The sequence below is a fragment of the Acipenser ruthenus genome, chromosome 23, assembly GCF_902713425.1.
Source record: "Acipenser ruthenus chromosome 23, fAciRut3.2 maternal haplotype, whole genome shotgun sequence".
Taxonomy (NCBI): Eukaryota; Metazoa; Chordata; class Actinopteri; order Acipenseriformes; family Acipenseridae; genus Acipenser; species Acipenser ruthenus.
Genome location: NC_081211.1, coordinates 18,076,193 through 18,092,269, shown reverse-complemented (window position 1 = coordinate 18,092,269; position 16,077 = coordinate 18,076,193). Strand labels below are relative to the sequence as shown.

At 34.5% G+C, this 16,077-nt stretch overlaps 1 protein-coding gene across 1 annotated transcript; it reads left to right on the top strand.

The window, feature by feature from the left end:
- Positions 1-2,987: 2,987 nt before the first annotated feature.
- Positions 2,988-11,017, top strand: LOC131699618 (homeobox protein CDX-1-like). Its single transcript, XM_058996745.1, has 3 exons — positions 2,988-3,547; positions 8,603-8,751; positions 9,500-11,017. Exons 1-3 carry the CDS (start codon positions 3,124-3,126, stop codon positions 9,695-9,697), a joined length of 771 nt encoding a protein of 256 aa, XP_058852728.1. The 5' UTR covers positions 2,988-3,123; the 3' UTR covers positions 9,698-11,017.
- The last annotated feature ends 5,060 nt before the right edge of the window (positions 11,018-16,077 follow it).

The window sequence follows — 16,077 nt, the reverse complement described above, 5'->3', positions numbered from 1 at the left end:
ACCCCCATGTTGCCAATGTCAGCTGCCAGCAGAAAGTTGTTCTCAAACCAGCCCGAATATACTGTGTTTGGAAACTCAAAGAAATAAATACATTTATACAATGTAGGAAGTAAATAAACAAACGAATGCATTTTACATATCTCTAATTTCATATTTATATATACATTAAAGAATATATCCCAATATGAAAATTAAACAGACTGCTTGGGTATTATTTTCATATGCTACTACCACAATAATTTAACATAATCAGTATGTTAAGACAGCGACTTTTAGGTTAAGTTCCATCTTTTAAACGGATCTTACAGTCCCGTGGATAGTTTAGGAGATCTTTGGTTGGGCACTTACCATAAACTAATAAATTCAAACAAAGGTATTCTCAGATTTTATTGTTTAATGATGTTATTTCATCATCAATGCAGCTGTATGAATGACATTTATATACAGTAACTGCTATACCAGCGGTGTCAAACCAGAGACTCGAGGTCAAAAGTAGCCCACCAGTAAATTGTATGCCACATCTATTTATAAAGTAAAATAAATAAATAAATACACAATGAGAACTTTGTAAAATTGAACGCAGTTACCAAAAATACAGATAAAGTTTCCTCTTTTTCTTCTCTGAACCAATACTAACTCCATGAAAACGTTTTTAAAAAAACAACATATTTTTCGGTTTCGGTTTATTTATAACAAATGTATTAATAGCAATGTAAAGACAAGTCCACACACATATGTTTATATTTTGGAATTTTTGCGACATATACCCCGAACAATATCCCGAAACCAATCAAACAAGAAAGAAAAATTAAGGAAAGTCCAGAAATATTTAGAAAACTTTTTTTTTTTTTTTTTAATCTGTAAACTGCTGAAGTAGTTACTTTTTAAAACGAACATTTATATACTGGAGAGACTCTTTTGACATACATTTCGTCAGTTATTCTCCAACATAAATAAAAAAGCTGGAAAAGGAATTTTAAAGTTAGCCGCTCCAGTAATTGCCAGAAAGAAAGAAGAAAAGTAGCCTGGAAGTGGCATCTTGTTCCACGGGCTTTAAATATATGTAAGGGCATGGAAAGGGCATTGGCTCTTTGTTAAAATGTATAATTTTTGAAATTTGTTTCCTCTTTGTTTTGCTTGAATTCGTTCCTCCCCCGTCCATTTTTACACAATAGCTGACGGGCTAACTTTTAGAAAGAGGTGTGAGGAGCTGGGTCGAGATGAAAGGTATCTCCGACGGGAATCTGTTTGAAATGACCCTCAGAAGTTTCGTCAAAATAGGGATGGAGACACCGAGTCTCCTTGCCCTAATTTAGTTTATTTATTTATTTATTTTTGCTGCAGGTTGCATTATAGGTATTTAAAATCTTTTTCGTTTAAATATTTTTTTTCCCCCTGAAGATAATCATAATACCAAAAGATGAATTTGGGTTACTCTAAACCATAATTATGTACAGAAAATATCCCGAATTACTTGAATTATTGTACGTTTGTTATTATTATTATTATTATTATTATTATTATTATTATTATTATTATTATTATTATTATTATTATTATTGCTTTCTTTAGAATTGGTTATACCAGTGGATCTTCTTAAATGTGTATAGTTTAATTAACAATATATAGTTTAATTAGAATATTTCGCACACCACATGAAAACAATCGAATTCAAATCATTTTTTTTTAATGTTGGTTTGCTATGTCGTTTTTATAAGTGTACTATACAATCCAACAATTGTATACTTTACAGTGTATTTAATTTTGCATTTCGAAAACAAATATTTCTCAAACCTTATCAGTCTAATTCTGTCCAAACATGTATTATTATTACAATCTATTTATTTTAGATTATTATTATTATTATTATTATTATTATTATTATTATTATTATTATTATTATTGTACCTACAAATATCACATAACTGAAAAGACCTGCATTAAAACATTTAAAGCTTATTAGACACATTTGCTATAGCTGTATTAAAACACGCTCTGTTCAAAACAAAAGAGCCTCTGTAATACTTTAAGCAATTTATGTGGGTATCTCTGCTATTTTTTCTTTATGATAACTTTATATTTTCGTTTTAATGATATAGATATGAACAGCATACATAATGATATCCTGTACCACCTGTTGCAACGATTTGGTTTGGAGTGACATGACCGATAGTACTGTGCTATAGAAAAGAAAACGAGGATCTCACTTTTGGTATAAAGTAAAAATGAAATACAGAAGGAGCGAGCTGAACCTCATACTAAAACATGAACTGACAACAAACTTTTTAATTGATTAATTTAAAAAACAAACTCTTGGGAGTGTGGGGGTGTGCGAGAGAGCTGTTTAATAATAAGTACATGGATTAATGTATTTACATGTATCTCAAACAAATAACACTACTTGTGAGCACAACTTATATTTGAATTTTATGTTATTATTATAACTAAATAAAACATTTGAAAATAATACAAAAAACAACCCTCAGACAACTAAATTGCATAGGATATTTATGGTGCGTAATTATGACCGGTATAGGACTATAAATACATATCTAAATAACCCAGTGTTCAGTAACTGTTCCCGTTAGAAAACAAACTAAACAAGCATGCGTGTATTGTCAGAATGCTTTTAAAACGTGTGTACTGTGTATGACTATTGTTTTAACTGTTGTTTTAATACGCATGTATTTAAATTGGAGTCACCCAGATAGAAAACTACTTATGCTTTTCCCATGAGCAATGTCTCCCATGAGACAAAACCCTGACCGCTTCAGCATCCACAACATCAGCATAAACTTTGACTTAGGTATCACCTTCATTTGTAACATTTGTATTCAAACATTAGACTGCTTTGATACCGGTACGTGGTACTCTTTGAAGTGGGTGTCTCTCTTTCAATGCAAATGATTCTGACGCGGGAGAGAGATAGATGTGGGGTTATAAACGAGTGACGTCACGGTGGTGCCTTTAAACTGGCAGCAAGTCTAGCAAACAAGAAGTTAAAGTGAACAGGTAGGTAATCAGGAAGGAGAGGAGAGGTTTGGTTAAAGAAAAGCCAGGGACAGCTTGGGAGAGAGGAATTCGCTTGACACACATTATGCGCAAAAGGACACCTTTGCAAAGATGTACGTGAGCTATCTTTTGGATAAGGACACCAGCATGTACTCAAACACTGTAAGACACCCAGGCTTGAATTTGAATCACCAGAATTTTGTTCCTGCGCCGCCTCAGTATTCGGATTTTGCCGGTTATCACCACGTAACAGGAATAAACGGTGACCCTCACCACAACCAGCCCGGTGGCACATGGAATCCAGCTTATGCACCTGCCAGGGAAGACTGGCACTCTTATGGACCAGGGGCAGCAACCTCCAGCTCTAACCCGGGGCAGATTAGCTTTAGCCCCTCTGACTTTAACTCAGTGCAGCCCCCGGGCCCTGGGCTCCTTCCCCCTGCTATCAACTCTTCAGTGGCTCCGCTCTCCCCGAATGCACAAAGGAGGAACCCGTACGAATGGATGAGGCGCAATGCTCCGCCAGTATCTGCAGGTGAGTGCGATTTGTTTAAATAAATAAACACATATATAAATAGGCCTAAATAAATAAATAAACAAGTGGCAATTATTCCAGCAACCTAGTAAAATATGACATTTTAAGCTGTTCAAATCGAGATAGTTTTGATTTTGGAGCATAAAATGTGTGCATATAGGAGATATTACTTAAGTAGAATTAATTTAAATGTTCTCTAAAGTTTCACTGGCTGAAGCAAACAGATGCATGTTACCATCGTAGAATAGTTATGACATATGTTGGTATCTTTAAAAAGTGTTCATGTTCTTAATTTAACCACCAAACATTGCTTTGCAACATTTACAGATTTGTCGCAATACATCTTGTGGTAAGGTTCCCTCATTTAATATTATTATTGTGTATTATTATGTGTTAACTCATAGACAAGATGGTTCCTATGGTTCTTCTGGCCTCGATGATTCTTATACCGAACAACAGAGCGTTCTATACAATGTGTTTTACATGACATCAAATTGGTTCCAAGTACCGTACAACATAAAGCTTTGATATTTGCATGTCTCACATTTGGTAACTTAAGGGTTCCAAATAATTATGGCAATAGGTTCTAGTGGTTCTAATTTAGAAACCTTTGTTTTTATATATGTTAAATTACAGTAGGCGTTTCAAGAAACCGGTTAAATAAAAAACGTTATTTCCCCCTGTAAATATCTGTTAGAAATGTGCTGTTTAAGGATTGATTTCGATGTGAAATATAACAGAATTGTGCAATTATTTGGGATCACACTGATGCTTTCTAGTACAAAGTAATGAGCTTATTTAATTTTCTGAGGACTCTGTCTTTTCAAACAGGACTTGGAAAGTGCTGCATTGCCATCGTTATTTGTGATTCAGTCTGACCTGGTTATAAGGATGTAAAAGTTATCTGACAGTTACCATCTCACACCAAGAAACAACATGTTAAAACACAGATTTATGACGAAATAAAATGAAATAAATAAACAAGCGTACATTTAAAATTATTGTAGTAAATATGGAGGGAGGAATGTCAATTGTATTGCTTAAAAAAACAAGCCAAAATAAATAAATAAATAAATAAATAAATAAGAGAGATCATGTCAATCTAATAGCGTTTTTTTAAACGACCCTCTTTAGTCCCAATACTAATTTAAATGGAAGTTGATTTAATTTATAAGTAGAGGGGCTGATGTAAATACTTTTATTTCCACACAGTTACAAACACAGCATTTCACATGCAATCCGATTTGGTATTTTATCGAGCGAGCTGTCTGTTTTTTACATGGCCTCAATATCTTGTCTATTTAGTTATAGACTTACAGTTAAATCATTAGAAGTCTTGTTTAAAAACCCAGAGCTGTGAATCTATACACCTTCAATCCCAAATAAACCATGACATTAACTGCACCAACTCATCAGTTTTATGGGGATAATCTCTATAACGGATTTACAAGGTGAAATCACTTTATAGCCGAAATACCCATTTCATATACTACTTCTAACAATTACCGCACTATTTATGTCAATGAGTTTTGTAGAACCGTTATATGGATTTTATAAATAGTTACTACCTACGGTTATTTTATGTCATTATTATTATTATTATTATTATTATTATTATTATTATTATTATTATTATTATTATTATTATTATTTGACTCTAGCGTCGGTCTGACTGCATGACGACGGGATATGTTACAGCAGGATGCATTACAAAAGAAGGTGGAAGCATCTCCCCATGGAAACACAAATGAACATCGGTTTTTAAAAGTTCAAAGAAGACGTAAACGAGAAAAAAGAGGTATTCAAAAAAAAGTGGAAGTGGACCCCGGGATCAACCCAAATCTACAAGTTTGAAGGCTTTGTCGTGTAAATCAGGCGCATTTGTAGTTCTCGGGTAGCCCGGGACCTCAAGCGGAGTTAATTGTTTGCATTGTCCCGATCTATTGTTTTGGTCATGTAGTAAGGAGGGGAACACTTTAAAATGACTAGATCTTTGATGTCACATGCCTTCCCCCAAAATGCAGTGCTTTAGCATTTTCCAAATTACCAGCACTAGCAGCGCTCAGCTCCTCTCATTAAGGCCGAGTCTGGTTTGGGGTATAACGAACCCAGGGATTCAGTTCAGATACGGGGTATTACTAACTACTCCAAGAATAAAGTCAAGATGTACTCTGTTGTGATAATATATAACATATATCGTTTTAAAACGAAAACGACATTCACAATTTAGTTAAATTCGTTTTATTCAATATCACGTGATTGCGGTTACTTTTAAATACTCATATTTTGTTTTCTATACAGTTTCTTTTTCGGAAATGCAAGTATCAGACGCCGAGACTTGTTTGCATAAACGAATATGAAAGCGACATTAACACTGTCAGAGGAGTGATGGAAATGAGTGGCGCGTGCCAATGAATACAAAATATATCTCGGCTTCTTTCCCAAAGTGTTGATTGAAAGCGCAAGAAAACCCCTTGTATTGCTGCTATACCCACTCCCAGATAACCAATGAACCCGTCCAGTTGTTCCCGTATCTTGAACACAAGAGTTTGCTTCTTTTTTTATTATGGATAGCAGCTAACAAGTAACAACTGCACACTAACCGAGTTTCAAGCGGAATTGAATGCAGATAAACTTGTGGGTTAGAGACCGTATGAATGGTAGATCTTTGGAGTCCAAAAAAACATTGCATAGGCCTATAGAGATTACCAGCCTGTGTTTTACTGGTAAACTTTCAGTAATGTATTCCGTAAGTTTACAGATATTTACCACAAAATAATTAACAACTTTTCAACAGAGTTGATTACGTGAAATAATTATATTTCACTTTAGATTTAAATAAATAAATAAATAAAGACAATTTCTGCCCTGGTGGATGCCTTCTAAAAATGGCTTACATTTTCATTTCGTACATTTTGTAAGTAAATAATCACGTTTTTGAAATCAGATTCATTAACGTTCAGCAGTATGAAGTTAATGGTGTTAATATATCCTATGAATTCAGTAAAAGCATTTGAAACAAAATGACAACATTTACATTAAATGATAATAATAATAAACCAACAAAAAACAACGACCTTACCCTACACAAAGTTTAGAAAGCAGTTTGAAAACAAGACCAAAAGAACTCGCAAATATTTATAGAAAGTGGAAAAGTAGGTCTAAATCATATTTAGCATTTTATTACTTAGCCACGAATTACAATTTATTTGCAGAATAATGCCACAGCTGATACTATGACAGTTTTGTGGTATAATAACCCATAACATAATAAAAACATGTGTAACAATGCATAACATAATTACTTAATAACTGATTTAAAACTTCATTTGTTATTACCCTACTTTTATGTTGCCAGGATTATTACTATTGTTATTTATTACTACACTATAATAATTTAGCCTTCTTGAATCTTTGCATCTACACCCTTCATTTTGCCCTTCATCATTTCTATAGTGTACTGCTTATGTAAATATATTTCTATTTCTAGGCACTGCAACCTTAGTCTGTATAATGCATTGCCTATTATGAGGACAAAAGAAACCAAGGTTCACAGGATGTATGGGTTATTTATGTAATACATGCACTATATTATTGAACCCTTTCAGGACTTTAAGTAAAAAAAAAAAGCCTATTCAATTGGAATGGCTGATTTGAGGCAGCACTTGTTTGGATCCCTGTGGAATTCAATGTAATGCTTGCTTTAGTGCACTGGTGAAGGTATCTGTAACATGCTCAAATAAACCCAGCATTGTTGATGTGTAATATTATCACACTGATTTTGTTTACTTTTAACTGTCATTTGTAACTACGTCCAAATATAGTTTAAATCTGTGAACCCAGATGAAAGGATGGGGAGAATTAGATACATCTATGTTTTAATTCAGGTGGTTCAGTTCCTATGATTACATTCAAGAGTTGAGAAAATCTGTCAAAACAATTAGGTACTTTTCCAGTATCAACTGAATATATTCAGATGAGTAACATTTCTAAATCTAAAACTTTTAGATTCAGACAGAGATGGCCGAGACAGGTTATGTGACGGTCTGCGTTACACATTAACTACAGAGAGACAGTTTCATCATACTGGAACTGCACCTCTTTGTTGTGTTGACACAACAACTCATTCTTTCTCATGAACTTCCCATTAGTGGTAACCACCAACTAATTTATCTGGGGTTTCTTCTAGCATTTCAGATAGTTATTGGGGTTCTGTCAGCTTTATTTATAATCAGCTTCTTAGACCCCAGAATAGAACACATTCAAAGTGTACTATTTAAATACATCTTAGCTGAGTAATACATAAAATACATTCCCTAAACAAATATTTGCTTGAATCATAGTCCTCTTTTTTTAATTTACCACTGGATACTCCTTGTTAGTTGTCATAGAAATTAGGACAGATATTTTATACAGGCTTACATTTTGTTGCAATATATTTCCCCCATTTTTTTTCTGAAAGTAATCAAATCATTTTAACTAGTAATACTTGCGTGGGGTTGTAGAGGGATACACTTTAAAAAAATAGTTGCACTATATTCGTCATACAGACCCTTCTTAAGAAGACTGCCATTCTTATCTCTTTAAATACTGGTTTGCTTAAATAAATACAATATCTTTATCAAGACCAAGCTGGTTCAGTCAATACCGCTCTGACTTAATTATTCCAGCAGCCTGTTGATGTGCAGCAAGTTTCTTGGTTAAACATGTAGTCTTGATAAGGAGTCACACAATAGCACACTTTGCAGCATTAATTATGAAACACATTCTTTTATAGAATGAATCATTGTTTTTAGTGCTTGTGGTTGGATAAACTTGAAAATACTGCCATCGTCAAAAAGCAATTTGTTACATACACTGATCATGCCAGTCTGATTATAAAGATTCTTCTCGCCGAATCACAAAAACTATTGCATTTATGTGTCCAAATGTATTTTTCAGTAGCAATTCCGTTATAAATGTAGAGTTTGTAGTTGGCGCTACACGGTCAGCTGACAAATTCCTTGTGGCGTTTCAAGCTAAAGGAATATAATTATGAATTCTAATTTGTTTTAGGAGGAAAAACCAGAACGAAAGATAAATACAGAGTGGTTTACACAGATCACCAGCGACTGGAGCTAGAGAAGGAATTCCACTTCAGCCGATACATCACCATCAGGAGGAAGGCAGAGCTGGCTGCTACACTTGGGCTCTCTGAACGACAGGTCAGTCAATGTGTGTTTCTTTTCCTGTTGTAAATCAAGACATGGGGGTCTATTTTAAAAATCCAATCGGTGCCAATCTTTAATTAAATAAAAATACAGTGGAAGGATTTTAGTAAGGATATTAAGATCTTCAAACAGGTTGGAACTTTAAACCTTGCGCAGGCACTGAATAGACTTCCTCATTCAAATCATGTGACAATGCGGCATTTCAGCTCTGCTGGCTCCTCCCACTCTACATATTGCGGGAGAGCGGAGGTGCCAGCAAGCATGTTGTAAATGTAATTCCAAGTAGCAAAAATAATGATAAAACAAAAGAGCTTGTGTGTTTGGAGTAAACAGATTAAACCTTGTACTGCCTCACTCAGGATAAGGTTAACAAACGTCTCAACGAGATGTCTTAGATAAAATGAAACGTATTCTATCTTAACTTAGTTTATTTACGTATTACTAAAGGTCTTTGAAGTCACTGGATGGCATTCAATTGAAATAAACCGTGTTGGATTTTAATACAGCAACCAATGAAATGTGAAATTGAAAAGTGAGTGCAGGCACGTTAGACTTTAATCACGTTAAGTCTGGTTTGTTACCTGTTTTGTAAGATCAATAGTTTTATATTTTAAAAAAATGCCTTAAGAAATCAGAACCCTTTGTGTGTTAGATGGTTTTGGGGGAAAAATCTACAACAAAATAAGATTGCTGTCATGTTGTTCGATGCTTTCAATAAATACTTTTATGGACTTCTTTACAGGTAAAAATTTGGTTCCAAAACAGACGAGCAAAGGAAAGGAAAGTGACTAAGAAGAAGATGCAGCAGTCAGGGCAACAGGCCACCCCCACCCCGCCCGGAGTGGGATCCACAGGGACAGTGGGCATGGTCAGCAGCAGCAGCAGTGGTCTTGTCTCCCCCTCCATACCAATGACTATCAAAGAAGAATTCTTGTCTTAACAGCAAGCATGAACCAGAAACTGATATCCACAGCGCAATGACACCATTCACAAGAAACCACCCTAGCGACTGTCATATGAGTTAACAAAAGAAATCTTACTGCTACTGCTTGCTGCGCTTCCGTACACAAATTATATATATTACTATAGAACTCGCCAAGGCAGCCTGCTTTTACCACATTGATGATCCCATTGCTTCGCTTTTAAATGTCATACCGTTTTTATACTGGCATCCTAGGAAAGAATCGGACACTGCATTTGATTAGATACTCGTTGTTCTTTTTTTGTTTTGTTTTGTTCTATGTTTAAATAATTTGTATTAAAAGCTTTATGTTATGTTGCATACTAATGTTATTATTTGTGAAAAGGGAGTTTAGAGGCGGGGTATCATGGAAAGATTTTTTAAATAAAGCGCAAGGACTTTATCCTCAATATCTTGTTTGTGCTGCGTTCTCAACAAAATTAATTATTTAATTTGATGTTATCGTCACTTAGTGTAAATAAGTTTAAGTGGTGTACAATCTACAGTGAAACATCTGTTCAATAAACAGTAGATAACAGCATTCACTGCATTGTGTTCTTAAGAAAAAACTATGGACTTATATTATTATAATTATAGTAACTTACTTTGGTCCATTTATAAGGTCTATTTATAGTCTGTAAATATGTTATTTAATGTTTGAACTGTTGATTAATAACACAGATTAATAGTTTATTAAAGTAGCATTTAAACAGAACATTACCACTATACAGTTGCATGACATGGAAGAGATGATAAAGTTTCTTTATAAATGCATTAGTTACATGTTTTCTTTACACTGTAATTAACAGTCTAATATTGTTTAGAAATCCTGGTAACACTTTACATTAAGTGTCTCTAATTACTATGTATTTACATAGTAGTTAGTAAATACATGTGTACTTAATCAACTAAAGATTTTATTTTTTTTTACAATTTAATCGTGCAGAATGTAACTTTTTTATATGAAATAAAATCAAAGATAAGGACTTGTAAGCAGGAGGTCCCCGGATCAAATCCCACCTCAGCCACTGACTCATTGTGTGACCCTGAGCAAGTCACTTAACCTCCTTGTGCTCCGTCTTTCGGGTGAGACGTAATTGTAAGTGACTCTGCAGCTGATGCATAGTTCACACACCCTAGTCTCTGTAAGTCGCCTTGGATAAAGGCGTCTGCTAAATAAACAAATAATAATAATAATAATAACCAATTAAAGATCTGCATTTTCTCCATGGCAGTCCAATCATAAGTGAGCGGAGGCGGGACATAAACAGTTGAAGGTATTCTCATTAGTAAGCAGAGGTGGGACATAAATATGCTAGGTTAAGCACTGTAACAATAGCTGAATTTTGCACAATATTGCTTATTATATTGTTATTATTTATTTCTTAGCAGACGCCCTTATCCAGGGTGACTTACAATTGTTACAAGATATCACATTGTTTTTACATACAATTACCCATTTACAGTAAGGTAAAGTACCTTACTTAAGAGTACAGCAGCAGTGTCCTCCACCTGGGATTGAACCCACAACCCGCCGGTCAAGAGTCCAAAGCCCTAACCACTACTCCACACTGCTGTTATAGAGGGTTATTGAGAATTATATTGAGAACATTGAAGTAATATTTTGAATGACTACAAAAAAAAAGTGAGAACAGGCATCGTAGTAGATTTGGGGGTAGGTGTACTAAAGTGTTGTGCCTGTCGCTATAGTCTCAAACCAGTTGCAAATGACTCGGAAGTCTTGGGTGAAATGTACTAAACAAGCACAATGCTATTTAGGGAATGCTTTGTGGCAGCAGTTTCTGTTTGAGGTTCAAGCATAGATGAATATGTAATTATGGACGTCCCTGCATAAATATGCAAAAAGGGGGCGGAGATAGTGCAAATGAGGGTTCTCAAATATTATAATGAGATGTACGAAAGATGTAGATAATTGCGACACAATTGCCTCAATTTAAGAACTTTTGAAATCACGTTTTAAACCATCGCAATTGTTGCTGGCATTTCCCAGTCTGCGTTTTCTCGTGCGTTGCCAGTTGTGCTCAATGCATTTTTGAGACGAACAGCCAGATACCTATTTTTCTCTAAAAGCAGGGTGTACTTACAAGCCTTGAAAACAAATTTCTATGCCATTTCTGGTTTCCCCAACATGTTGGCAGCAATAGACTGCACACATGTGCCGCTAAGTCCTCCAGCTCATTCTGAGTTTGTAATTGTGCACAATTTAGCACTGCACCCCTGACTAACTTAAATAAAAAGTTACATACATTTGGATTATAGGCTACTAATGATTAATACGAAATAGTGGTATTATGCAAAATTTGTTGCTGGTCCTTTGAAATTAGTATCAACGAGAATTGACTGTCCGCCTGTTAGTTTCATGTCAATGTGGCATCATGATCTATTTTGTGTTAATTGTCTAGGCTGCCAAGTTAATAATAATAATAATAAAAAGCTCAAATTGTTTAGTCTCAATTTAAAATAATATTTTATTTGCATTGTACACCACTGTGCACAGTGCAGCAGCATGATGTATTTTGTATTACCATACCGGTAGCCTAGTAAAAAGAAAGTGCCCAAGGTGTTCATTTGATTTTACTACTGTGCTGTATACTGTATAGGTGTACTGTACAGATTTAGATTTTTGTTCATAATGTAATCAAATCACATTTGTGTTATTTCAGCGCAATTATTTATATATTTAAAATACATTGAGCACTGTAAATGTCTGTGTGATTTTATTATATTTTTTTAAAACTGAAACCTCCTAATGTCGGACAAACATATAGCAAGGGGCTACTGTATGATTATGAAAAGCTTGAAGGATGAAGGTGGGGGCCCCACTATAGAATCTGATAGGATTAAACTGCCTTTCATTTTATTTTATATATATATAAATAAGATCACATTGTTTTATAAATGTCATCTGTGCAATACATTCTGTTACGTCTTCATTTGACCTATTTTAATACTGTCTGGGCAGCTGGCTCATATATATTTATCTGCTATTTATTTGAACAATGTCACACAACTCTCGCAATAGAGATCTTGCTAAGGAAGCAACAAATATTTAAATTAATAAATTGTGACTCTTTTCATTAACATATTTTCTCTTGGAGATTGTTAAAAAAGGGAGGTATATACCACAAGTACCCGAACTGACACAGGAAGGGAAGGGATATACTCGCCACTTCCAAAATTGTAATTACGTCACAATGAGCAAGCAATAACTGGCTTTCAGAGGGCACCATGAAGACACCAATTCCTCAAATAGAGGTCATTATGTGGAATGACTTTCTCTGATACTTTCTACGACAGCATGTTAAGCAATCACTTGTCAATAGCCACAGTGTTCTTGGCTACCTCTAACAAGATTCAGAACGACTTCATCTCTTCAGGTTTTGCTTGATGCAGTAAAAAGAAGACGTACAGGAAGCCAGGTATGTATCTGTAATGGGAAACGCAGCTCAGCTGTCTTGTGTTTTCAGGTATGTGACTGACAGTGGCCCGAATGAACAGTTGTTCTGCGAAAACTTGTTACATTTACAATAAAAAAATAAAAAAATAAAAAAATAAAATCCCATTGGGCTTATTTTTTTTTAGATTCTATTGATTTAGAAGCCTTGCTATGCAGGACAGCTGCTATAAGATCATTACCTTTATTAAAAATGTGCACGGATTAATCTACCGATTAATCAACTAATGCCCATAGATTAACTGATCAAACATTTTAAGTGACAGCCCTAACACATGCATAATTACAATGTTATTATGCATATTTACAATGCACTTGATGCATAAGTCTTTTTGACCGACATAACCTGAAACTTAACCCTAACCCTAACCCTAACTCTAATCTCAGCCCTAACCCTTTTCTGATACAATTGTGTACTTACATATATCATGCAAAAAGACTTACATGGTAAGTACATTGTAGCTATGCATAATAACATTGTAATTATGTGTAAGTACACATGTATTTTATGTAACTACTTGGTAAATGCACAGTTATTAGAGACACAATGTAAAGTGTTATCAAAATCTGTTCAAACACATTTATAGATATTTTATTGAGAACATATCATTAAAGTGTTACCCTTTAATGCTTCAAACAGGTAAATCATGGTAACACTTTAGGGTTTCCTTTTATAGGTGGTTTTATACACAAATCTTGCGATAATGTATATTATAACATTCTTATAAAATGTTACCAGGTATAAATACATATTGTATAAAATTGGAAGGAAATAAAAGCGTTCAGGAGAAGGCACTGTAGCAGACAAGCTCTGCGTTATCAATATTGAAACTCTGTGAAACTGAAATTCTTCATGGAGGACCTAGATTGCGTGTATAAATCTGCTACCCTAGTTTGAAAATGAGGGTGCGGTGTCCAAAGGGCAAGGTGAGAACTTCACAAACAGCTTATTTTTATATCTAGCTTCCTAAGCACATAGCGCACCACAGCTATCGCCAAGCAGATAGTATACAGAAATGACCTTTCTGTTACACATTCATCTTGAGCACGGATATATGTGGAAACTAGGTAGAAGTTGTACACTTGCTGCATTTTAAAAGCGGAACAGGTTATGTTTAGTTGAATCATAATGGCGTAATAAAGTAAACAAATTATATATGTTTTAACGCCCTTTGAGTCCAGTTAGTTCTTTCTCTCTCATGCATCCTTTTTTCTCCTTTTTGTTCACTGGCTTTTTAGTTTAACTCATAAGATTTTATTTCTAAACAGCCACACTGTTAACTATACAGTGTAACTTTACCAGCTATGCTTCGTTACCGCCTCAGTAATTGACTTCTGAATTATGGCGGGATTGGGGTATGGCCTGGAGAGAAAACAGCAATGGAGTGAGAAGAAAAACATGAACTGCATCTGTGGTTGAGCTGTGGAAATCTTTCAAGAGAGGGAAAAAAGCCCCCAAGCCTCAGAAGAATCTTTATTTAAACTTTATACTATTATCATTAGCAATTTATCAGTAATGATCAAAACAAAACATGTAGTGTTAATATTGCAAGAATTGATTGTTACTCCAACCCCAAGATATGCAAATATGTAAAGAAACCAGACCATTTCTTACTCACCATAAAAACCCCATTTCAGGGTCCTTAATCTTTCACTACCTCTCAAACCAGACAACACTTGTAATTCCAGCAAAATATACAGACTTTTCAAAATACTGTATGATGGCACGATGTGAGAAGACACCTGTACATGGATTTCTAGATTTGAATTTAACCCAATATGTAACCATTGATACTCGCTTGGCAGTTATTGTCGTTAATGTCATTAAGTGATATGAGCTCCTGTTTGCTCTTCTAATTATCAGCATCATAACAATAAATAGCAGTAAATTACCTGGGTGTGTATTATGGATTTATAGGAGAGCACCATTAAAAAAAAAAAAAAATTATCGGTGTAAATAATCATAAACTGTTAGATTCCCAGGTTGTTTAACTTAAATGTGAAAAACTGGATTAATGTAAAATGTAAAACTATTAAAAATGACTTTTACTTCAGAAAATCGGAGTTCCTCAGTCATAGCAGTATAAACAAAATGTGTGGACACTTGCATTTGCATATCAAAACTGGAAAGACAAAACTGGATCTGTCAAACATTATATATGCACTGTAATAATACTGAGTGCAATAAAGTCCTAGAACAAATACTCTAATACTATATTACTGATCCATGCATGAAAAACTAGTTATAAAATACAGTCGAAAGATATTGGTCTCTGTGCATTCCAGGCATTTTATTGTTGTTGAAAGCATGATTCAAGAACAAAACCGGCAAAGGGATTAAGCTAGGATTGAGAATATGTTCGTGCTGAAGAAAAACACATTGATGTCAACAAAGGTGTTTCATCTGTCAGCTGTCTGGTTAAAAAAATAAAATGACCACCAACTCAAAAACTGGACTGTTTACCACAAACGGTAAAAAAACAAAAAACAAAACAAAAACATTTTGTTAATTCCCCCTAATTTGGATATAATTGCTTGTTCTTTATAGACAGAACCAAACAGAATATGTCATCTTCCAGGTCCGAAACTGGTTCCATATTTGATGGTATAAAAATGTGATGCCAGTACAATTAACTTTAAACTTACAGTCCTGTGCAAATCTATTAGAACATCTCAAGATTTGTCATGTATATCTTTTATATACCTAACTGCATTAAAACCTCTGGCGGTGAAAAACCTGAAAGGCCAATTCTTGGCTCATCAATATAACTTGACCTCACCCCCTTTCAACTGAAAACCAGGTTCATTTCCTGCTTGTCCTTTTCACCCACCGTGATTCAAATTTCAAATTGATTTGAGATTTGTACCTTCAACGAGCGGTGAA

Excerpts from the sequence above, each read along its gene's own strand:
- LOC131699618 (XM_058996745.1), top strand. The coding sequence starts at position 3,124 with ATGTACGTGAGCTATCTTTTGGATAAGGACACCAGCATGTACTCAAAC. Across the intron at positions 3,548-8,602 it reads TGCTCCGCCAGTATCTGCAG|GAGGAAAAACCAGAACGAAA; the intron begins GTGAGTGCGATT and ends AATTTGTTTTAG. Across the intron at positions 8,752-9,499 it reads TTGGGCTCTCTGAACGACAG|GTAAAAATTTGGTTCCAAAA; the intron begins GTCAGTCAATGT and ends ACTTCTTTACAG.